General features: G+C 42.7%; 1 protein-coding gene across 2 annotated transcripts in view; it reads left to right on the top strand.

Moving 5' to 3' along the window:
* The first annotated feature begins 5,469 nt into the window (after positions 1–5,469).
* Positions 5,470–25,053, top strand: part of LOC311114480 (uncharacterized protein) — a 37,140-nt gene continuing 17,556 nt past the window's right edge. Inside the window, exons 1-16 of one of the 2 annotated variants that reach the window (XM_084189723.1) lie at positions 5,470–5,556; positions 5,916–6,004; positions 12,069–12,147; positions 12,269–12,327; positions 12,499–12,577; positions 12,837–13,110; positions 17,415–17,675; positions 17,831–17,910; positions 18,457–18,736; positions 19,130–19,269; positions 19,633–19,912; positions 20,323–20,583; positions 22,355–22,449; positions 22,890–23,184; positions 23,648–23,899; positions 23,992–24,080. In XM_084189723.1, the coding sequence (XP_084045849.1) occupies positions 5,542–5,556; positions 5,916–6,004; positions 12,069–12,147; positions 12,269–12,327; positions 12,499–12,577; positions 12,837–13,110; positions 17,415–17,675; positions 17,831–17,910; positions 18,457–18,736; positions 19,130–19,269; positions 19,633–19,912; positions 20,323–20,583; positions 22,355–22,449; positions 22,890–23,184; positions 23,648–23,899; positions 23,992–24,080 (2,628 nt within the window). In that variant the 5' untranslated portion in view covers positions 5,470–5,541. The remainder of the gene's footprint in view (positions 5,557–5,915; positions 6,005–12,068; positions 12,148–12,268; positions 12,328–12,498; positions 12,578–12,836; positions 13,111–17,414; positions 17,676–17,830; positions 17,911–18,456; positions 18,737–19,129; positions 19,270–19,632; positions 19,913–20,322; positions 20,584–22,354; positions 22,450–22,889; positions 23,185–23,647; positions 23,900–23,991; positions 24,081–25,053) is intronic. The other variant, XM_084189724.1, reaches the window with a different exon arrangement.

The following is a 25,053-nucleotide window of genomic DNA, read 5'->3' as shown; positions in this document are numbered from 1 at the left end:
ATGTTCCAACAAAGGGGACTAGTGGGCTCCTTTTATGATAGATAAAGAGAAATAGACTCTCACTCTTATAGAAAGTAGAAATAGACTCTCACTCTTATAGGAAAGAGAAATAGACTCTCACTCTTATAGGAAGTAGAAATAGACTCTCACTCTTATAGGAAATAGAAATAGACTCTCACTCTTATAGGAAAGAGAAATAGACTCTCACTCTTATAGAAAGTAGAAATAGACTCTCACTCTTATAGGAAAGAGAAATAGACTCTCACTCTTATAGGAAGTAGAAATAGACTCTCACTCTTATAGGAAATAGAAATAGACTCTCACTCTTATAGGAAATATAAATATACTCTCACTCTTACAGGAAGTAGAAATAGACTCTCACTCTTATAGGAAAGAGAAATAGACTCACTCTTATAGGAAAGAGAAATATACTCTCACTCTTATAGGAAATATAAATATACACTCACTCTTACAGGAAGTAGAAATAGACTCTCACTCTTATAGGAAAGAGAAATAGACTCTCACTCTTACAGGAAGTAGAAATAGACTCTCACTCTTATAGGAAAGATAAATAGACTCTCACTCTTATAGGAAAGAGAAATAGACTCTCACTCTTATAGGAAATAGAAATAGACTCTCACTCTTATAGGAAATAGAAATAGACTCTCACTCTTATAGGAAAGAGAAATAGACTCTCACTCTTATAGGAAAGAGAAATAGGCAAAAATGTAGCTCTTGAGATTAAATATATCATTTTTTTTCTACCATATCGACATTAATCAGACTGAATCTCAGGGACTAATTTCACTCTCAGGGAAATATGGTATATTTTGTAGTGTAGAAATATCTGGGATAGTGTTTTGTAATTGCATTAATCTATTTAATCTCTCTGTCTCAATTCAATTCAATTGAGATTACAAATATACAGTGCATTTGGAAAGTATTCAGACCCCTTGACTTTTTCCACATTTTGTGACATTACAGCCTTATTCTAAAATGGATTAAATAAAAACATTTCCTCATCAATCTACACACAATATCCCATAATGACAAAGCAAAAACAGGTTTTTAGAAATGTTTGCAGATGTATTAAAAATAAAAAACTAATACCTTATTTACATAAGTATTCAGACCCTTTGCTATAAGACTCGAAATTGAGCTCAGGTGCAACCTGTTTCCATTGATTTTCCTTGAGATGTTTTTACAACTTGATTGCAAATAATTTGCAAATAAATTCATAAAAAATCCTACAATGTGATTTTCTGGATTTTTTTTCTCATTTTGTCTGTCATAGTTGATGTGTTCCTTATAATGAAAATTACAGGCCTCTCTCATCTTTTTAAGTGGGAGAACTTGCACAATTGGTGGCTGACTAAATACTTTTTTCCCCCACTGTGTATATATATATATATATATATATATATATATATATATATACACTGCTCAAAAAAATTAAGGGAACACTAAAATAACACATCCTAGATCTGAATGAATGAAATAATCTTATTAAATACTTTTTTCTTTACATAGTTGAATGTGCTGACAACAAAATCACACAAAAATTATCAATGGAAATCAAATGTATCAACCCATGGAGGTCTGGATTTGGAGTCACCCTCAAAATTAAAGTGGAAAACCACACTACAGGCTGATCCAACTTTGATGTAATGTCCTTAAAACAAGTCAAAATGAGGCTCAGTAATGTGTGTGGCCTCCACGTGCCTGTATGACCTCCCTACAACGCCTGGGCATGCTCCTGATGAGGTGGCGGATGGTCTCCTGAGGGATCTCCTCCCAGACCTGGACTAAAGCATCCGCCAACTCCTGGACAGTCTGTGGTGCAACGTGGCGTTGGTGGATGAGACATGATGTCCCAGATGTGCTCAATTGGATTCAGGTCTGGGGAACGGGCGGGCCAGTCCATAGCATCAATGCCTTCCTCTTGCAGGAACTGCTGACATACTCCAGCCACATGAGGTCTAGCATTGTCTTTTGAAACCCCACCTCTTTAAGGAATACCTGGGATAGGATAAAGTAATAAAGTAAAAAAAACATTAAAAAAAAAACATTGTAAAGTGGTTATCCCACTGGCTATAAGGTGAATGCACCTATTTGTAAGTCGCTCTGGATAAGAGGGTCTGCTAAATGACGTAAATGTAAATGTAAATGTCTTGCATTAGGAGGAACCCAGGGCCAACCGCACCAGCATATGGTCTCACAAGGGGTCTGAGGATCTCATCTCGGTACCTAATGGCAGTCAGGCTACCTCTGGCGAGCACATGGAGGGCTGTGCGGCCCCCCAAAGAAATGCCACCCCACACCATGACTGACCCACCGCCAAACCGGTCATGCTGGAGGATGTTGCAGGCAGCAGAACGTTCTCCACGGCGTCTCCAGACTCTGTCACGTCTGTCACGTGCTCAGTGTGAACCTGCTTTCATCTGTGAAGAGCACAGGGCGCCAGTGGCGAATTTGCCAATCTTGGTGTTCTCTGGCAAATGCCAAACGTCCTGCACGGTGTTGGACTGTAGGCACAACCCCCACCTGTGGACGTCGGGCCCTCATACCACCCTCATGGAGTCTGTTTCTGACCGTTTGAGCAGACACATGCACATTTGTGGCCTGCTGGAGGTCATTTTGCAGGGCTCTGGCAGTGCTTCTCCTGCTCCTCCTTGCACAAAGGCGGAGGTAGCAGTCCTGCTGCTGGGTTGTTGCCCTCCTACGGCCTCCTCCACGTCTCGTGATGTACTGGCCTGTCTCCTGGTAGCCCCTCCATGCTCTGGACACTACGCTGACAGACACAGCAAACCTTCTTGCCACAGCTCGCATTGATGTGCCATCCTGGATGAACTGCACTACCTGAGCCACTTGTGTGGGTTGGAGACTCCGTCTCATGCTACCACTAGAGTGAAAGCACCGCCAGCATTCAAAAGTGACCAAAACATCAGCCAGGAAGCATAGGAACTGAGAAGTGGTCTGTGGTCACCACCTGCAGAACCACTCCTTTATTGGGGGTGTCTTGCTAATTGCCTATAATTTCCACTTGTTGTCTATTCCATTTGCACAACAGCATGTGACATTTTTTGTCAATCAGTGTTGCTTCATAAGTGGACAGTTTGATTTCACAGAAGTGTGATTGACTTGGAGTTACATTGTGTTGTTTAAGTGTTCCCATTATTTTTTTGAGCAGTGTATATATATATATATATATATATATATATATATATATATATATATATATATATATATATATATATATATACAGTGGGGAGAACAAGTATTTGATACACTGCCAATTTTGCAGGTTTTCCTACTTACAAAGCATGTAGAGGTCTGTAATTTTTATCATAGGTACACTTCAACTGTGAGAGACGGAATCTAAAACAAAAATCCAGAAAATCACATTGTATGATTTTTAAGTAATTAATGTGCATTTTATTGCATGACATAAGTATTTGATACATCAGACAAGCAGAACTTAATATTTGGTACAGAAACCTTTGTTTGCAATTACAGAGATCATACGTTTCCTGTAGGTCTTGACCAGGTTTGCACACACTGCAGCAGGGATTTTGGCCTATAAACATGCATATAAAATATTGATGAAACAATTGATTTTCAGGACAAACTATTGAAATGAATGATCAAGGAAAACAAAACTTGTAGTTATTATATTTCATTAATCACTTAAATGTTGTTCAATATGGGGGGGAATACTACATTTCCCACAATGCATTAGTTTAACCCTCAAGTTAACCCTGAAGCATTCAAAAAGAAGACAAACAAATGAAATGGTTGGTGGAAATATAATGGTATATTCTAAGCACTAAGGTTAATAGAGTATATGAACATTGTTTCCAGAGAAAAGTTATATATTCTTTGGTATCTGGAAGTGTGACCTGTCAGATTCAATGAAACTCTCATGTTCTATGACTGAGTGAAATTTATTTGAATTGCACTGAATTAAATTATACTTCCTGTCACGGAAATTCAAATTCTACATCCCGTGGGGTGTGGCCAATTGAATTTGAATTTCAACTCATGAGTTGAATGGGAGTCAATTCCCAAATTCTGAATTGAGCAAAACCCTGGTGTATATAATATCTTATAGTGTTTTTCAATTACATGAATCTATACTGAACAAACATTTATATTAGGAAATCAGTCAATTGAAATAAATTCATTAGGCCCTAATCTATGGATTTCACGATTGGGCAGGGGCACAGCCATGGGTGGGCTTGGGAGGGCATAGGCCCACCTACTGGGGGAGCCAGGCCCAGCCAATCAGAATTAGTTTTTCCCCACAAAGGGGCTTTATTACAGACAGAAATATTCCTCCATTTCCTCAGCTGTCAGGGTGGCTGGTCTCAGACGATCCCGCTGGTGAAGAAGCCGGATGTGGAGGTCCTGGGCTGGTGAGGTTACACGTGGTCTGCGGTTGTGAGGCCAGTTAGACATACTGCCAAATTCTTGAGAGAAATTTGAGAGAAATAAGCTTTTTGTGCATATGGAACATTTTTGGGATCTTTTGTTTCAGCTCATGAAACATGGGACTGACACTTTACATGTCTGATGATAATATGACAACATGTATGAATTGAACTGTCTTATGAAATATGACTACATGTATGAATTGACCTGTCTTATGATAATATGATAACATGTGTGAATTGACCTGTCTTATGAAATATGACAACATGTATGAATTGACCTGTCTGATGATATGATACCATGTGGCAATTGCATCTTGAATATACTCTACTGTATTCATTTCCATCTAACATGTATTACATGTTTTAGGCTGACTCTCTCTCTCTCTCTCTCTCTCTCTCTCTCTCTCTCTCTCTCTCTCTCTCTCTCTCTCTCTCTCTCTCTCTCTCTCTCTCTCTCTCTCTCTCTCTCTCTCTCATTTCTCCCTCACAGCACCACATGCCCATGGCTCCACTTCTTCCTCCACCTCCACCTCTTCCCAATCATCACACATTAAAGTGTAATTTCCTGCTGAACCACCTGGATGCCCTAAAGACAAGGATAAGTGTCCTACATAGGTTTCCCTGGTTTTCCCGAAATCCCTGTTGGAGGATTCCCGGAATCAGGAGAGAATACGCAGGAAATCCGGAATCACCTGGAAAACCAGGCAATTTATTGAACGTTCCCGGGAATTTTGCAACCCTACTCCTACGATGAATAACATATATTTTTGATGTATTCTTCATATGTTAAATCAATCCCACAAAGCCACTAAAGGAATCAGAACATTGTTTAATTACAAATACAACCTGTGATTCAACTGGAAACATAAAGAACAAGATAATATCAGAGATGTTGTATCGACTTTATTGCTGGATAAGAATGTCTTCTCTCTCACACCTATTTTGGTTTGGTGTCAGTTTGTCCACTAGAGGGCGACGCACTACTAGAGACCAATAGGGAGGATTCTCCATGGGATGGGATGGGCTGCTGAAAACCAGGAAACTGGAGCGCTCTACTATCAGGCTTCATTACTTTCCAGTCGGCTGTCTGCACCTGTAGTGTCTAAAAATGGACCCATCCAAGGTAAGAAAATAGTTTGAAAAAAAACAGAGTATGCTGTTATTTCGTGGATATATTAGTGGTAAAGTCTCTGGTAAAGTTTGTTGATAGTAAAGTAGGCTACATTGTATCCGTTTCATATTTAACTTCCTGCAACTCGGATGTGCCGGAAAAGAAACTTGCACGATGAAACGCAACAACGTGATGTAATAGTTCATAGGCCTACATTAAAATGTCTAGGTTATTATCTAGCTATGAATTCATAACGCAGTAATATCCTATGAAAAAGGGGGGTGAAGAAGGCTGAACTAGTTTATGTTCTACATTGTACTTGGTAAACTTTGTGTGTGTGTGTGTGTGTGTGTGTGTGTGTGTGTGTGTAGGAGGTATCTGCCTCTGAGAAGGAAAGGAAGCCAGCAGGGGAGGAGAGTGAAGAGCCATCCAGCAAACTCCTCAGGACCTCTTCTGGAATGTGAGTGAACATAGAGTATATTATCTACCTGGTACAGCCAGGGCCACCCCTCAGAGTGGATATGAGTGGACATAGAGTATATTATCTATTATCTACCTGGTACAGCCAGGGCCACCCCTCAGAGTGGATATGAGTGGACATAGAGTATATTATCTATTATCTACCTGGTACAGCCAGGGCCACCCCTCAGAGTGGATATGAGTGAACATAGAGTATATTATCTACCTGGTACAGTCAGGGCCACCCCTCAGAGTGGATATGAGTGAACATAGAGTATATTATCTATTATCTACCTGGTACAGCCAGGGCCACCCCTCAGAGTGGATATGAGTGAACATAGAGTATATTATCTATTATCTACCTGGTACAGCCAGGGCCACCCCTCAGAGTGGATATGAGTGAACATAGAGTATATTATCTATTATCTACCTGGTACAGCCAGGGCCACCCCTCAGAGTGGATATGAGTGGACATAGAGTATATTATCTATTATCTACCTGGTACAGCCAGGGCCACCCCTCAGAGTGGATATGAGTGAACATAGAGTATATTATCTATTATCTACCTGGTACAGCCAGGGCCACCCCTCAGAGTGGATATGAGTGAACATAGAGTATATTATCTATTATCTACCTGGTATAGCCAGGGCCACCCCTCAGAGTGGATATGAGTGGACATAGAGTATATTATCTATTATCTACCTGGTACAGCCAGGGCCACCCCTCAGAGTGGATATGAGTGGACATAGAGTATATTATATATTATCTACCTGGTACAGCCAGGGCCACCCCTCAGAGTGGATATGAGTGGACATAGAGTATATTATATATTATCTACCTGGTACAGCCAGGGCCACCCCTCAGAGTGGATATGAGTGGACATAGAGTATATTATATATTATCTACCTGGTACAGCCAGGGCCACCCCTCAGAGTGGATATGAGTGGACATAGAGTATATTATATATTATCTACCTGGTACAGCCAGGGCCACCCCTCAGAGTGGATATGAGTGGACATAGAGTATATTATCTATTATCTACCTGGTACAGCCAGGGCCACCCCTCAGAGTGGATATGAGTGGACATAGAGTATATTATCTATTATCTACCTGGTACAGCCAGGGCCACCCCTCAGAGTGGATATGAGTGGACATAGAGTATATTATCTATTATCTACCTGGTACAGCCAGGGCCACCCCTCAGAGTGGATATGAGTGAACATAGAGTATATTATCTATTATCTACCTGGTACAGCCAGGGCCACCCCTCAGAGTGGATATGAGTGGACATAGAGTATATTATCTATTATCTACCTGGTACAGCCAGGGCCACCCCTCAGAGTGGATATGAGTGAACATAGAGTATATTATCTATTATCTACCTGGTACAGCCAGGGCCACCCCTCAGAGTGGATATGAGTGAACATAGAGTATATTATCTATTATCTACCTGGTACAGCCAGGGCCACCCCTCAGAGTCGATATGAGTGGACATAGAGTATATTATCTATTATCTACCTGGTACAGCCAGGGCCACCCCTCAGAGTGGATATGAGTGGACATAGAGTATATTATATATTATCTACCTGGTACAGCCAGGGCCACCCCTCAGAGTGGATATGAGTGGACATAGAGTATATTATATATTATCTACCTGGTACAGCCAGGGCCACCCCTCAGAGTGGATATGAGTGGACATAGAGTATATTATATATTATCTACCTGGTACAGCCAGGGCCACCCCTCAGAGTGGATATGAGTGGACATAGAGTATATTATATATTATCTACCTGGTACAGCCAGGGCCACCCCTCAGAGTGGATATGAGTGGACATAGAGTATATTATCTATTATCTACCTGGTACAGCCAGGGCCACCCCTCAGAGTGGATATGAGTGGACATAGAGTATATTATCTATTATCTACCTGGTACAGCCAGGGCCACCCCTCAGAGTGGATATGAGTGGACATAGAGTATATTATCTATTATCTACCTGGTACAGCCAGGGCCACCCCTCAGAGTGGATATGAGTGAACATAGAGTATATTATCTATTATCTACCTGGTACAGCCAGGGCCACCCCTCAGAGTGGATATGAGTGGACATAGAGTATATTATCTATTATCTACCTGGTACAGCCAGGGCCACCCCTCAGAGTGGATATGAGTGAACATAGAGTATATTATCTATTATCTACCTGGTACAGCCAGGGCCACCCCTCAGAGTGGATATGAGTGAACATAGAGTATATTATCTATTATCTACCTGGTACAGCCAGGGCCACCCCTCAGAGTCGATATGAGTGGACATAGAGTATATTATCTATTATCTACCTGGTACAGCCAGGGCCACCCCTCAGAGTGGATATGAGTGGACATAGAGTATATTATATATTATCTACCTGGTACAGCCAGGGCCACCCCTCAGAGTGGATATGAGTGAACATAGAGTATATTATATATTATCTACCTGGTACAGCCAGGGCCACCCCTCAGAGTGGATATGAGTGAACATAGAGTATATTATATATTATCTACCTGGTACAGCCAGGGCCACCCCTCAGAGTGGATATGAGTGGACATAGAGTATATTATCTATTATCTACCTGGTACAGCCAGGGCCACCCCTCAGAGTGGATATGAGTGGACATAGAGTATATTATCTACCTGGTACAGCCAGGGCCACCCCTCAGAGTGGATATGAGTGGACATAGAGTATATTATCTATTATCTACCTGGTACAGCCAGGGCCACCCCTCAGAGTGGATATGAGTGGACATAGAGTATATTATCTATTATCTACCTGGTACAGCCAGGGCCACCCCTCAGAGTGGATATGAGTGAACATAGAGTATATTATATATTATCTACCTGGTACAGCCAGGGCCACCCCTCAGAGTGGATATGAGTGAACATAGAGTATATTATATATTATCTACCTGGTACAGCCAGGGCCACCCCTCAGAGTGGATATGAGTGAACATAGAGTATATTATATATTATCTACCTGGTACAGCCAGGGCCACCCCTCAGAGTGGATATGAGTGGACATAGAGTATATTATCTATTATCTACCTGGTACAGCCAGGGCCACCCCTCAGAGTGGATATGAGTGAACATAGAGTATATTATCTATTATCTACCTGGTACAGCCAGGGCCACCCCTCAGAGTGGATATGAGTGGACATAGAGTATATTATCTATTATCTACCTGGTACAGCCAGGGCCACCCCTCAGAGTGGATATGAGTGAACATAGAGTATATTATCTATTATCTACCTGGTACAGCCAGGGCCACCCCTCAGAGTGGATATGAGTGAACATAGAGTATATTATATATTATCTACCTGGTACAGCCAGGGCCACCCCTCAGAGTGGATATGAGTGAACATAGAGTATATTATATATTATCTACCTGGTACAGCCAGGGCCACCCCTCAGAGTGGATATGAGTGAACATAGAGTATATTATCTACCTGGTACAGCCAGGGCCACCCCTCAGAGTGGATATGAGTGAACATAGAGTATATTATCTATTATCTACCTGGTATAGCCAGGGCCACCCCTCAGAGTGGATATGAGTGAACATAGAGTATATTATCTATTATCTACCTGGTACAGCCAGGGCCACCCCTCAGAGTCGATATGAGTGAACATAGAGTATATTATCTATTATCTACCTGGTACAGCCAGGGCCACCCCTCAGAGTGGATATGAGTGGACATAGAGTATATTATCTATTATCTACCTGGTACAGCCAGGACCACCCCTCAGAGTGGATATGAGTGGACATAGAGTATATTATCTATTATCTACCTGGTACAGCCAGGGCCACCCCTCAGAGTGGATATGAGTGGACATAGAGTATATTATCTATTATCTACCTGGTACAGCCAGGGCCACCCCTCAGAGTGGATATGGTATCGTATTAATAGTAGCAGCAACGTATGGCGTGTGTGATGAACTGGTCCGTCAGAACCACACATGAACAAGGGAATCTATATTCGGAGAGTCTGTTTCTGTCCTGCCCTTGACTTTGGTGCAGGGCATGTGATGTCCATAGCCTCTTCGTCACAAAACTCCCTGATCTTCTCAAAAAGATACGTTTGTCTAGCTGTGTCCAGTCCAGGTGGTGCTTGTACAGGCAGACCAACTATGTCAGCGTTGCTTAGCAGCTGAGTCCGAACGCTCCTTGACAACAACAGCACCAGGCTCCAGAGCATTGAAGCTGTAAAACAGGAAGTAACAACAACAAAATTAGAAGACATTACAACCTTGCATTACATCAATTCACCTCCTTAGTTTAGATAAGAAGAATAACCTCCTACAAAACAATGAAGTGCTGGGACTGCTTGATCTGTGGCAGAGACCTGAAGTACGGAGTCAGGTGTTGTTGCCAGCCAATTAAGTTCTTGCCTAGCAACAGACAGTATCCATGTTTAATCCTGACTCCATGTTCATCATGTTTGTGATTAACTTTGTTTATCTCATAGCTTTCCACCAGCACCCTTCCATCCTCCAGTACAACTAGTTGACCCGTCACAGTGCTGTCCTTCACAAAACCAGCAATCTCAGACAAAGTGTTTACTCTGGTCATTCTGACGCGTCTGCTTGATGAGGCCGAAGCACCAGTCAGGGGTGAACTTGGTGTGGCCTGTGATCAGGAAGTGAAGGTCCAGACTGTGGTGGATCATGTGATCAGGAAGTGAAGGTCCAGACTGTGGTGGATCATGTGATCAGGAAGTGAAGGTCCAGACTGTGGTGGAGCTGGTCTGCCAGGCACAATACCAGAGCACAAACTTGTTCTTGTTTTGGCCGCTGCAGTTGTCAGAATTCAGGTCCACACGTGTTTCCCCAACTCCGTAGTTGGTAAAGAAATGGTGCATGTAGTTGTTGACTGCGCTGCTGCCTTTGCTGGATGACATGCCTTCATCAATCAACTAGTTGACTTGTTGTGGTCCTTCACAGCAGACACCAAACAAGCCACACTTGCGAGGAGTTAAAAAGTAGATGGGACCTGGCTGAATAGGGTCAGAAGGATAGTGCACCTGCAAACAACAACAAAAGAGCATTAAGATAAATTAAAATCATTTGTCTCACCCCTGTCAGTCTGTCTTTATACAGCTCAGTGAAAGGCATTTGCCTGCTTCCCATATACAGTACTAGTCAAAAGTTTGGACACACCTACTCATTCCAGGGTTTTTCTTTATTTTGACTATTTTCTACATTGTAGAATAATAGTGAAGACATCACAACTATGAAATAACACATATGGAATCATGTAGTAACCAAAAAAGTGTTAAACAAATCAACATATATTTTATATTTGATATTATTCAAATAGCCACCCTTTGCCTTGATGACAGCTTTGCACACTCTTGGCATTCTTTCAACCAGCTTCATGAGGTAGTCACCTGGAATGCATGTCAATTAACAGGTGTGCCTTCTTAAAAGTTAATTTGTGGAATTTCTTTCCTTAATGCGTTTGAGCCAATCAGTTGTGTTGTGACAAGGTAGGGGTGGTATACAGAAGATAGCCCTATTTGGTAAAAGACCAAGTCCATATTATGGCAAGAACAGCTTAAATAAGCAAAGAGAAACGACAGTCCATCATTACTTTAAGACATGAAGGTCAGTCAATACGGAACATTTCAAGAACTTTGAAAGTTTCTTCAAGTGCAGTTGCAAAAACCATCAAGCGCTATGATGAAACTGTCTCTCATGTGGACCGCCACTGGAAAGGAAGACCCAGAGTTACCTCTGCTGCAGAGGATAAGTTCATTAGAGTTACCAGCCTCAGAAATTGCAGTCCAAATAAATGCTTCACAGAGTTCAAGTAACAACATAGCTATAGCCACTGGTAACATTGAATATATGAGTCTACTGGAATGGTGCTGGAGAGAAATCAACTTTAAAAGCAGTGAATTGCCCCTCTAACATCTCTTCTATACCTCTATTGCATCATCCTCATGACCTGTGAAATGAATGTAGAACAGTGAAGTGACCACAGCATGTGGTGGTGGTGTAGGGGAACAGAGCAGTGTGTGACTGTTTCCTGTGTCCAGGTGGACCATGTCTGAGGGGGAGTGTCGTCGTCTGGAGACTGAGATCTCTAGTCTGAAGGTGAAGCTGGAGGTGCTGAAGGTAAGACTAGTGGCCATGTCTATAGTCAATGTGAGCAAACCCCATACAGTAGATCACAATATTCTCTGAAGACACTGCAATCTACTGTGTGTGTGTGTACATATGGGTGTATGTGTTGCAGTCAGAGGCGAACAAGGATGAGAAGTTTGCCACACTCCCCAGAACCTCCTCCTATGGAAGGTGAGTGGACATACAAAGATGAAATGAGTCTAATATTAACAACTCTACCATAACATATTTTATTGCATCATCCTCATGACCTGTGAAATGAATGTAGAACAGTGAAGTGACCACAGCATGTGGTGGTGGTGTAGGGGAACAGAGCAGTGTGTGACTGTTTCCTGTGTCCAGCTTGACCCGGTCTAGAGAGAAGTGTCGTCGTCTGGAGACTGAGATCTCTAGGCTGGAGGAGAAGCTGAGGTTCATGAAGGTAACACTAGTGGTCATGTCTGAGAGGTCAAATGTCATTGGGATCAAACCACATATAGATCACAGCCACATACTGTGTGTGAGTGTGTGTGTGTGTGTGTGTTAAAGTTCCAACTGTAATCTATTTTATGATGATATTGAGAGACCAGTATAAATATTCTAGTACGTCTTAACAATATTAATATATTCATGTTATTTATTTTATATCAGTAGTCAGTTTTTCTATTCCTTCCTCACTGTTGTCACCTTTGTTGTTTTAGAGAATGTTGGATGTTGCAGTTCTGCTGCTGACCACTCTGAAGGAGATGAACCCACATGAGCTGAGGAGATTTCAGTCTTACCTGACAAGTGGCCAGCTGTTTGGCTTTCCTCTCATCCCAGAAGGCCAGCTGGAGAACGCTGACAAACAGGTCACAGTGGATCATATGGTGAAGACATACGCCCCTAATAGAGCTGTGGAGATCACACTGAGGATCCTGAGGTGGATGGACCAGAATGATCTGGCAGAGAAGTTAGAGAGAGATTACAATAGAGGTAACATAGCAAGAATGTACATCGATCTATCCATCACAGTTCAGTGGAGGTCTAACCAGAAAGAACATTCAACTGACTTCATAATAACATTCAGCAGACCTCTCTTTTATCATTTTTATTAATGATGTATCCAGGTGACCCCATTATGTTTAAACAGCAATCCAACATTCATTATATTCCATACATACAATCACCAATACAGTAGGGAAGATTTCACAAACAGATTAGACTTTCTAATCATGGCTGTATGTCTCTTCCTGAGCTGCCTAATCTGGAAGATGAACCAGAATGATCTGGCAGAGAAGTTAGAGAGAGATCAGAGAAGTAGGATTGTAGACAAGGACCCTAACTGACTCTCTATCCCCCCTCCTATCTTCCCCTCTACAGTGATGTGAAACAAGTATTTGATCCTCTGCTGATTTTGTACGTTTGCCCACTGACAAAGAAATGATCAGTCTATAATTTTAATGATAGGTTTATTTGAACAGCGAGAGACAAAATAACAACAAAAAAATCCAGAAAAACACATGTAAAAAATGTTATAAATTGATTTGCATTTTAATGAGGGAAATAAGTATTTGACCCCTCTGCAAAACATGACTTAGTACTTGGTGGCAAAACCCTTGTTGGCAATCACAGAGGTCAGATGTTTCTTGTAGTTGGCCACCAGGTTTGCACACATCTCAGGAAGGACTTTGTCCCACTCCTCTTTGCAGATCTTCTCCAAGTCATTAAGTTTTCGAGGCTGACGTTTGGCAACTTGAACCTTCAGCTCCCTTCACAGATTGTGGCTAGGCCACTCCAGGACCTTAATATGCTTCTTCTTGAGCCACGGCTTTGTTGCCTTGGCCATGTGATTTGGGTCATTGTCATGCTGGAATACCCATCCACAACCCATTTTCAATGCCCTGGCTGAGGGAAGGAGGTTCTCACCCAAGATTTGATGGTACATGGCCCCGTCCATCGTCCCTTTGATGTGGTGAAGTTGTCCTGTCCCCTTAGCAGAAAAACACCCCCAAAGCATAATGTTTCCACCTCCATGTTTGACGGTGGGGATGGTGTTCTTGGGGTCATAGGCAGCATTCCTCCTCCTCCAAACACAGCGAGTTGAGTTGATGCCAAAGAGCTCGATTTTGGTCTCATCTGACCACAACACTTTCATCCAGTTCTCCTCTGAATCATTCAGATGTTCATTGGCAAACTTCAGACGGGCATGTACAGTGAGGGAAAAAACTATTTGATCACCTGCTGATTTTGTACGTTTGCCCACTGACAAAGACATGATCAGTCTATCATTTTAATGTTAGGTTTATTTGAACAGTGAGAGACAGAATAACAACAAAAAATTCCAGAAAAACGCATGTCAAAAATGTTATAAATTGATTTGCATTTTAATGAGGGAAATAAGTATTTGACCCCTTATCAATCAGAAAGATTTCTGGCTCCCAGGTGTCTTTTATACAGGTAACGAGCTGAGATTAGGAGCACACTCTTAAAGGGAGTGCTCCTAATCTCAGTTTATTACCTGTATAAAAGACACCTGTCCACAGAAGCAATCAATCAATCAGATTCCAAACTCTCCACCATGGCCAAGACCAAAGAGCTCTCCAAGGATGTCAGGGACAAGATTGTAGACCTACACAAGGCTGGAATGGGCTACAAGACCATCGCCAAGCAGCTCGGTGAGAAGGTGACAACAGTTGGTGCGATTATTCACAAATGGAAGAAACACAAAATAACTGTCAATCTCCCTCGGCCTGGGGCTCCATGCAAGATCTTACCTCGTGGAGTTGCAATGATCATGAGAACAGTGAGGAATCAGCCCAGAACTACACGGGAGGATCTTGTCAATGATCTCAAGGCAGCTGGGACCATAGTCACCAAGAAAACAATTGGTAACACACTACGCTGTGAAGGACTGAAATCCTGCAGCGCCCGCAAGGTCCCCCTGCTCAAGAAAGCACATATACAGGCCCAGTCTGAAGTTTGCCAATGAACATCTGAATGATTCAGAGGAGAACTGGGTGAAAGTGTTGTGGTCAGATGAGACCAAAATCGAGCTCTTTGCCATCAACTCAACTCGCCGTGTTTGAAGGAGGAGGAATGCTGCCTATGACCCCAAGAACACCATCCCCACCGTCAAACATGGAGGTGTTTTTCTGCTAAGGGGACAGGACAACTTCACCGCATTAAAGGGACGATGGACGGGGCCATGTACCGTCAAATCTTGGGTGAGAACCTCCTTCACTCAGCCAGGGCATTGAAAATGGGTCGTGGATGGGTATTCCAGCATGACAATGACCCAAAACACACGGCCAAGGCAACAAAGGAGTGGCTCAAGAAGAAGCACATTAAGGTCCTGGAGTGGCCTAGCCAGTCTCCAGACCTTAATCCCATAGAAAATATGTGGAGGGAGTTGAAGGTTCAAGTTGCCAAATGTCAGCCTCGAAACCTTAATGACTTGGAGAAGATCTGCAAAGAGGAGTGGGACAAAATCCCTCCTGAGATGTGTGCAAACCTGGTGGCCAACTACAAGAAACGTCTGACCTCTGTGATTGCCAACAAGGGTTTTGCCACCAAGTACTAAGTCATGTTTGGCAGAGGGGTCAAATACTTATTTCCCTCATTAAAATGTAAATCAATTTATAACATTTTTGACATGAATTTTTCTGGATTTTTTTGTTGTTATTCTGTCTCTCACTGTTCAAATAAACCTACCATTAAATTATAGACTGATCATGTCTTTGTCAGTGGGCAAACGTACAAAATCAGCAGGGGATCAAATACTTTTTTCCCTCACTGTATATGTGCTTTCTTGAGCAGGGGGACCTTGCGGGCGCTGCAGGATTTCAGTCCTTCACGGCGTAGTGTGTTACCAATTGTTTTCTTGGTGACTATGGTCCCAGCTGCCTTGAGATCATTGACAAGATCCTCCCGTGTAGTTCTGGGCTGATTCCTCACCGTTCTCATGATCATTGCAACTCCACGAGGTGAGATCTTGCATGGAGCCCCAGGCCGAGGGAGATTGACAGTTCTTTTGTGTTTCTTCCATTTGCGAATAATCGCACCAACTGTTGTCACCTTCTCACCAAGCTGCTTGGCGATGGTCTTTGTTACGAACCCTGTGGCTTTAAAAGTCTAGGGTGGATGGAAAAGAGACCCGTAACATAATTCATGCAAATTTGAATCGTGACATGGAAACAGTGAACAAAAAATACACCGACAACCATAAACTACCGTCAAACATAAAATGTTTATTTTGAACACACGGTAAAGGTTTGGGAAAAAGGGCTGAGCAGGACCCAAGGAATGAAACAATAATGTAAAAAAAAAACTAAACTGATCTTGCCTGCCTCAAGAACCGCTAAGCTACTGCTAACCATACAAAAGTACAGTGGGTGGTCCGCTCAGATCTAACTAGTGTTTTTAGACAATGTTCTTCCTACGGGTAATGTATGCCCAAGGGCAACTTGCTTAAATCCCCCTTTTCCCAGAAACACACAACATAGTTACCAAACAGAGTAACCAGCAAATGAGTGAGTACACAGAAAACAGGACACCACAGTATCCATACTCACATACAAAAATAGTCTCTCAACAAACCCAACTGACTGGCTTTTAAAACAATGGGAGGTGTGAGTGAAAAACCAGAAACAGGTGGTGCAATACAGAGGAATGTCCACTGATTGGTCCACCTCAGCAATCAGCAGACAACCGGATGTCGGACAGGTGGGACACCCCAACGACCACCAATCAGGAACATAAAGGACACCTGTGATTAGGGCAGAAGGAGAGGAAAAACACACACAGGATACCTGTATCCGTAACAGTCTTGTAGCCCATTCCAGCCTTGTGTAGGTCTACAATCTTGTCCCTAACATCCTTGGAGAGCTCTTTGGTCTTGGCCATGGTGGAGAGTTTGGAATCTGATTGATTGATTGCTTCTGTGGACAGGTGTCTTTTATACAGGTAACAAACTGAGATTAGGAGCACTCCCTTTAAGAGTGTGCTCCTAATCTCAGCTCGTTACCTGTATAAAAGACACCTGGGAGCCAGAAATCTTTCTGATTGAGAGGGGGTCAAATACTTATTTCCCTCATTAAAATGCAAATCAATGTATAACATTTTTGACATGCGTTTTTCTGGATTTTTTTGTTGTTATTCTGTCTCTCACTGTTCAAATAAACCTACCATTAAAATTATAGACTGATCATTTCTTTGTCAGTGGGCAAACGTACAAAATCAGCAGGGGATCAAATACTTTTTTCCCTCACTGTATTTCCCCTGTTTCCACCTCTTTCCAGCTCTGCTGCTGACCACTCTGGAGGAGTTCACTGGAGAACAGCTGAAGACATTTCAGTCTGACCTGACTAGTGGCCAGCTGGCTGGCTTTCCTCCCATCCCAGAGAGACAGCTGGAGAACGCTGTCAGACAGAACACAGTGGGTCAGATGGTGAAGAGATACGACTCTGAGGGAGCTGTGGAGATCACGCTCCGGATCCTGAGGAGGATGAATCTGGATAATCTGGCAGAGAAGTTAGAAAGAGATTACAGACACAGAAGAGGTAACACCGTAAAACTGTGTTAAGAAAATGTATCATAAACGTTCCTTCAAACAAAGACAACATGATTTAAATGAATAATTGTTGATGAACAGGACAATGTAATACGACAATTATACTATTATCTCTCTTCACTTCCTCTTCTGTACCTACCACAGAAACATCAGACGCTGTCAGTGATGAAGGGAGTGAAAATAAACATTATCGGAGGAAGTGGCATAGGGCACTGGTAATGAAGGTAAGACTAGTAGCCATGTCTGAGAGGTCAAATGTCATTGCGAACAAACCACATATAGATCACAGCCACATGCAGTCTGAAGTGTGTGTTAGTGAGTGCTCACTGTCATAGTCAGTTCTACCCTCATATGTTAAAACACCTGTACTCACTGTCATAGTCAGTTCTACAGTTCTACCCTCATATGTTAAAACACCTGTACTCACTGTCATAGTCAGTTCTACCCTCATATGTTAAAACACCTGTACTCACTGTCATAGTCAGTTCTACAGTTCTACCCTCATATGGTAAAACACCTGTACTCACTGTCATAGTCAGTTCTACAGTATGAAATGATACAGTCCACACATTCAGTCTAGATAATGAACTAGTCTGTCAGGTAAACTATGAGGGGTGGGGGTCAGGCTGTAAGACACACACCAAACAAGCGATGAATATATTCCTGTACCATGTTGTGTGTTTGTATGTGTGTGGCTATGTTCATGTTCTTTATATCAGTAGCCAATATTTCTATCCTTTTATTTATATCTTGTCATCTTGTTATTTTAGAGACCCTTCGTGTTGGATATACCAGCTCTGCTGCTGACCACTCTGGGAAAGCTCAGTGAAAAACAGCTGAAGAGATTTCTGTGCTTCCTGACTAGTGTCCAGCTGCCTGGCTTTCCTCCCATCCCAGAGAGTCAGCTGCAGAACGCTGACAGACAGGTCACAGTGGATCATATGGTGAAGACATACGCCCCTGAGAGAGTTGTGGAGATCACACTGAGGATCCTGAGGTGGATGGACCAGAATGATCTGGCAGAAAAATTACTGCGCGATCACACTAGAGGTAACATAGCAAGAATGTACATCAATCTATACATCACAGTTCAGTGTAGGTCTAACCAGAAAGAACATTCAACTGACTTCATAATAACATTCAGCAGGCCTCTCTTTTATTATTTTTATTCATGATGTATCCAGGTGGCCCCATTATATTTAAACAGCAATCCAACATTCATTATATTCCATATATACAATCACCAATACAGTAGGGAAGATTTCACAAACAGATTAGACTTTCTAATCATGGCTGTATATCTCTTCCTGAGCTGCCTAATCTGGAAGATGAACCAGAATGATCTGGCAGAGAAGTTAGAGAGAGATCAGAGAAGTAGGATTGTAGACAAGGACCCTAACTGTCTCTCTATCCCCCCTCCTATCTTCCCCTCTATTTCCCCAGTTTCCCCCTCTTTCTCAGGTACTGCCTCAACCTCTCCCCTGTGCGGTTACCCTCCACGTCCCCCCTTCCTCTACCCTGGCTCGTCCGAGGAGGTGTTGTCGTTAACTTCTGCTGGTAGCTCAGGACAGCTCAGCTCACAGGTAAGAGGACGGTTAGAGAAATTTAGGATCACTTCTACCCTCATATGTTAAAACACCTGTACTCACTGTCATAGTCAGTTCTACAGTTCTACCCTCATATGTTAAAACACCTGTACTCACTGTCATAGTCAGTTCTACAGTATGAAATGATACAGTCCACACATACAGTCTAGATAATGAACTAGTCTGTCAGGTAAACTATGAGGGGTGGGGGTCAGGCTGTAACACACACACCAAACAAGCGATGAATATATTCCTGTACCATGTTGTGTGTTTGTATGTGTGTGGCTATGTTCATGTTCGTTATATCAGTAGCCAATATTTCTATCCTTTTATTTATATCTTGTCATCTTGTTATTTTAGAGACCCTTCGTGTTGGATATACCAGCTCTGCTGCTGACCACTCTGGGAAAGCTCAGTGAAAAACAGCTGAAGAGATTTCTGTGCTTCCTGACTAGTGGCCAGCTGCCTGGCTTTCCTCCCATCCCAGAGAGCCAGCTGCAGAACGCTGACAGACAGGTCACAGTGGATCATATGGTGAAGACATACGCCCCTGAGAGAGTTGTGGAGATCACACTGAGGATCCTGAGGTGGATGGACCAGAATGATCTGGCAGAAAAATTACTGCGCGATCACACTAGAGGTAACATAGCAAGAATGTACATCAATCTATACATCACAGTTCAGTGTAGGTCTAACCAGAAAGAACATTCAACTGACTTCATAATAACATTCAGCAGGCCTCTCTTTTATCATTTTTATTCATGATGTATCCAGGTGGCCCCATTATGTTTAAACAGCAATCCAACATTCATTATATTCCATATATACAATCACCAATACAGTAGGGAAGATTTCACAAACAGATTAGACTTTCTAATCATGGCTGTATGTCTCTTCCTGAGCTGCCTAATCTGGAAGATGAACCAGAATGATCTGGCAGAGAAGTTAGAGAGAGATCAGAGAAGTAGGATTGTAGACAAGGACCCTAACTGTCTCTCTATCCCCCCTCCTATCTTCCCTTCTATTTCCCCTGTTTCCACCTCTTTCCAGCTCTGCTGCTGACCACTCTGGAGGAGTTCACTGGAGAACAGCTGAAGACATTTCAGTCTGACCTGACTAGTGGCCAGCTGGCTGGCTTTCCTCCCATACCAGAGAGACAGCTGGAGAACGCTGTCAGACAGAACACAGTGGATCATATGGTGAAGAGATACGACTCTGAGGGAGCTGTGGAGATCACGCTCTGGATCCTGAGGAGGATGAATCTGGATAATCTGGCAGAGAAGTTAGAAAGAGATTACAGACACAGAAGAGGTAACACCGTAAAACTGTGTTAAGAAAATGTTTTAATAAACGTTCCTTCAAACAAAGACAACATGATTTACAGTGAGGGAAAATAGTATTTGATCCCCTGCTGATTTTGTACGTTTGCCCACTGACAAAGAAATGATCAGTCTATAATTTGAATGGTAGGTTTATTTGAACAGTGAGAGACAGAATAACAACAAAAAAATCCAGAAAAATGCATGTCAAAAATGTTATAAATTGATTTGCATTTTAATGAGGGAAATAAGTATTTGACCCCTCTGCCAAACATGACTTAGTACTTGGTGGCAAAACCCTTGTTGGGAATCACAGAGGTCAGACGTTTCTTGTAGTTGGCCACCAGGTTTGCACACATCTCAGGAGTGATTTTGTTCCACTCCTCTTTGCAGATCTTCTCCAAGTCATTAAGGTTTCGAGGCTGACGTTTGGCAACTCGAACCTTCAGCTCCCTCCACAGGTTTTCTATGGGATTAAGGTCTGGAGAATGGCTAGGCCACTCCAGGACCTTAATGTGCTTCTTCTTGAGCCACTCCTTTGTTGCCTTGGCCGTGTGTTTTGGGTCACTGTCATGCTGGAATACCCATCCACGACCCATTTTCAATGCCCTGGCTGAGGGAAGGAGGTTCTCACCCAAGATTTGACGGTACATGGCCCCGTCCATCGTCCCTTTGATGCGGTGAAGTTGTCCTGTCCCCTTAGCAGAAAAACACCCCCAAAGCATAATGTTTCCACCTCCATGTTTGACGGTGGGGATGGTGTTCTTGGGGTCATAGGCAGCATTCCTCCTCCTCCAAACACGGCGAGTTGATTTGATGCCAAAGAGCTCGTTTTTGGTCTCATCTGACCACAACACTTTCACCCAGTTCTCCTCTGAATCATTCAGATGTTCATTGGCAAACTTCAGACGGGCATGTATATGTGCTTTCTTGAGCAGGGGGACCTTGCGGGCGCTGCAGGATTTCAGTCCTTCACGGCGTAGTGTGTTACCAATTGTTTTCTTGGTGAATATGGTCCCAGCTGCCTTGAGATCATTGACAAGATCCTCCCGTGTAGTTCTGGGCTGATTCCTCACCGTTCTCATGATCATTGTAACTCCACGAGGTGAGATCTTGCATGGAGCCCCAGGCCGAGGGAGATTGACAGTTCTTTTGAGTTTCTTCCATTTGCGAATAATCACACCAACTGTTGTCACCTTCTCACCAAGCTGCTTGGCGATGGTCTTGTAGCCCATTCCAGCCTTGTGTAGGTCTACAATCTTGTCCCTGACATCCTTGGAGAGCTCTTTGGTCTTGGCCATGGTGGAGAGTTTGGAATCTGATTGATTGATTGCTTCTGTGGACAGGTGTCTTTTATACAGATAACAAGCTGAGATTAGGTGCACTCCCTTTAAGAGTGTGCTCCTAATCTCAGCTCGTTACCTGTATAAAAGACACCTGGGAGCCAGAAATCTTTCTGATTGAGAGGGGGTCAAATACTTATTTCCCTCATTAAAATGCAAATCAATTTATAACATTTTTGATATGCGTTTTTCTGGATTTTTGTTGTTGTTATTCTGTCTCTCACTGTTCAAATAAACCTACCATTAAAATTATAGACTGATCACTTCTTTGTCAGTGGGCAAACGTACAAAATCAGCAGGGGATCAAATACTTTTTTCCTTCACTGTAAATGAATTATTGTTGATGAACAGGACAATGTAATACGACAATTATACTGTTATCTCTCTTCACTTCCTCTTCTATACCTGTATCTACCACAGAAACATGGTGGAGCAACTCATCAGACGCTGACAGTGATGAAGAGAGTGAAAATAAACATTATCGGAGGAAGTGGCATAGGGCACTGGTAATGAAGGTAAGACTAGTAGCCATGTCTGAGAGGTCAAATGTCATTGTGAACAAACCACATATAGATCACAGCCACATGCAGTCTGAAGTGTGTGTTAGTGAGTGCTCACTGTCATAGTCAGTTCTACCCTCATATGTTAAAACACCTGTACTCACTGTCATAGTCAGTTCTACCCTCATATGTTAAAACACCTGTACTCACTGTCATAGTCAGTTCTACAGTATGAAATGATACAGTCCACACATTCAGTCTAGATAATGAACTAGTCTGTCAGGTAAACTATGAGGGGTGGGGGTCAGGCTGTAAGACACACACCAAACAAGCGATGAATATATTCCTGTACCATGTTGTGTGTTTGTATGTGTGTGTGGCTATGTTCATGTTCGTTATATCAGTAGCCAATATTTCTATCCTTTTATTTATATCTTGTCATCTTGTTATTTTAGAGACCCTTCGTGTTGGATATACCAGCTCTGCTGCTGACCACTCTGGGAAAGCTCAGTGAAGAAGCGCTGATGGATTTTCAGTGTGAGCTACGTAGAGGCCTTGACTTTCCATATCAGTTTACTTCCCATCCTTTCAATCCGAGGAGCCAGCTGGAGAACGCTGACAGACAGGTCACAGTGGATCATATGGTGGAGAGATTTCATCCTGAGAGAGCTCTGGAGGTCACAGTGGATTTCCTGAGGAGGATGAATCTAGATGATCTCATGGAAAAGTTAAAGAGAGATCACACTAGAGGTAACATAACAAGAATATACATCTATCTATTAATCACAATCACAGTTCAGTGTAGGTCTAACCAGAAAGAACATTCAACTGACTTCATAATAACATTCAGCAGGCCCCTCTCTTATTTATTGTATGTATCCAGGTGATATCATTGTGATTAAACAGAAATCAATAATTCATTACACATTATGTATAAAATCAACAGTACAGTGGCTCAGTAGACATAGCTAAGATATTGCAAGATAAAAGCAGATTTCACTCTCTAATCATGGCTGTACATCTCTTCTTGAGTTTCCTAAATTCTAGCCAATCAACTGAAGAGTGAGTAAGTGTAACGTTTGTAGGGGACTAGAAGCTTATTGGAAATACAGGAAAAACTGATATAAGAAAAAGAAGCCTGGAGGCGAGGCTGAACAATACATGAACTATATCTGACATGTAGGACATCTCTCTCCTATCCTCTCTGTTCCAGCTTGGCTGCTGAACACTCTGGAGCAGCTGAACACAAACGAGCTGAAGACATTTAAAAACTACCTGACTAGTGGCCAGCTGCCTGACTGTCCTCCCATCCCAGAGAGCCAGCTGGAGAACGCTGACAGACAGGTCACAGTGGGTCAGATGGAAAAGAGATACGGCCTTGAGAGTGCTGTGAAGGTCACACTGAGGATCCTGAGGTGGATGAATGAGCATGATCTCACAGAGAAGTTACAGAGAGATCACACAGGTAAAACAGCAAGACCAATTAATCTGTTCTTTAAAAGTTACATTTGTTGTTTATAGCTACATTGAGTGAGTATCTTTTCTTCATGCAATGAGAACCCTCAGGCCCTGAGAAAGCTGTGCAGATCTCACCGGAGATCCTGAAGAAGATGACCTGGGATCTGTCGGAGAAGTTAGAGAGAGAGGTGAGGAGGAGAGGGGATGTTTGGGTTCACAACAACAATACCTGGTAAAAGACATGGAGACAGGCAGACGAACATTGAGCAACAGAAAGAGACTGTCACCAAATGAAATTCTCTGCTAGTTGGCTTTCATCTAGCAAGGGTTCAATTGGAGTGAGGAACAAGTCAGAATACTGACTGACAGCTTTTCTTATGCCATGGAGAAGTTAAACTACAGAGAATGTAGAATAGTGGACCAGGGCCTGTGTACTACTGACCCTCCTCTGGTAAGACCTTCACTGGAAAGCCAGACAGACCGACCAACAGACCAGTTGAATATTGAAGCAATAAGGCCCGAGGGGGTGTGGTATATGGCCAATTTACCATAAATAGATACCATGGCTAAGGGCTGTGAACAGCCTGCATACAACCCTTAGCCGTGGTATATTGGCCATATACCACAAACCCCAGAGGTGCCTTGTTGCTATTATAAACTGGTTACCAACGTAATTAGAACAGTAAAAATACATGTTTTGTCATACCTGTGGTATATGGTCTGATATACCACGCTGCACAGCTATTTTCAGGTCTCTCCAGAGATGTTCGATCGGGTTCAAGTCCGGGCTCTGTCTGGGCCACTCAACAACTTTCAGAAACTGCGTTGTCTTGGCTGTGTGCTTAGGGTCGTTCTCCTTTTGGAAGGTGAACCTTTACCCCAGTCTGAGGTCCTGAGTGCTCTGGAGCAGGTTTTCATCAAAGGATCTCTTTGTACTTTGCTCCGCTCATCTTTCCCTCAAACCTGACTAGTGTCCCTTTCCCAGCCACTGAAAAACATCCCCACAGTATGATGCTTCACCGCGGGGATGGTGCCAGGTTTCCTCCAGACGTGACGCTTGGCATTCAGGCTAAAGAGTTCGATCTTGGTTTCATCAGGCCAGAGAATCTTGTTTCTCATGGTCTAAAAGTATGTAGTTGCCTTTTGGCAAACTCCAAGCAG

The sequence above is a fragment of the Coregonus lavaretus genome (assembly GCF_964263955.1).
Source record: "Coregonus lavaretus genome assembly, contig: HAP1_SCAFFOLD_803, whole genome shotgun sequence".
Taxonomy (NCBI): Eukaryota; Metazoa; Chordata; class Actinopteri; order Salmoniformes; family Salmonidae; genus Coregonus; species Coregonus lavaretus.
Note: the sequence above shows the minus strand (reverse complement) of the source record. Positions and strands in the feature narration are given on the sequence as shown.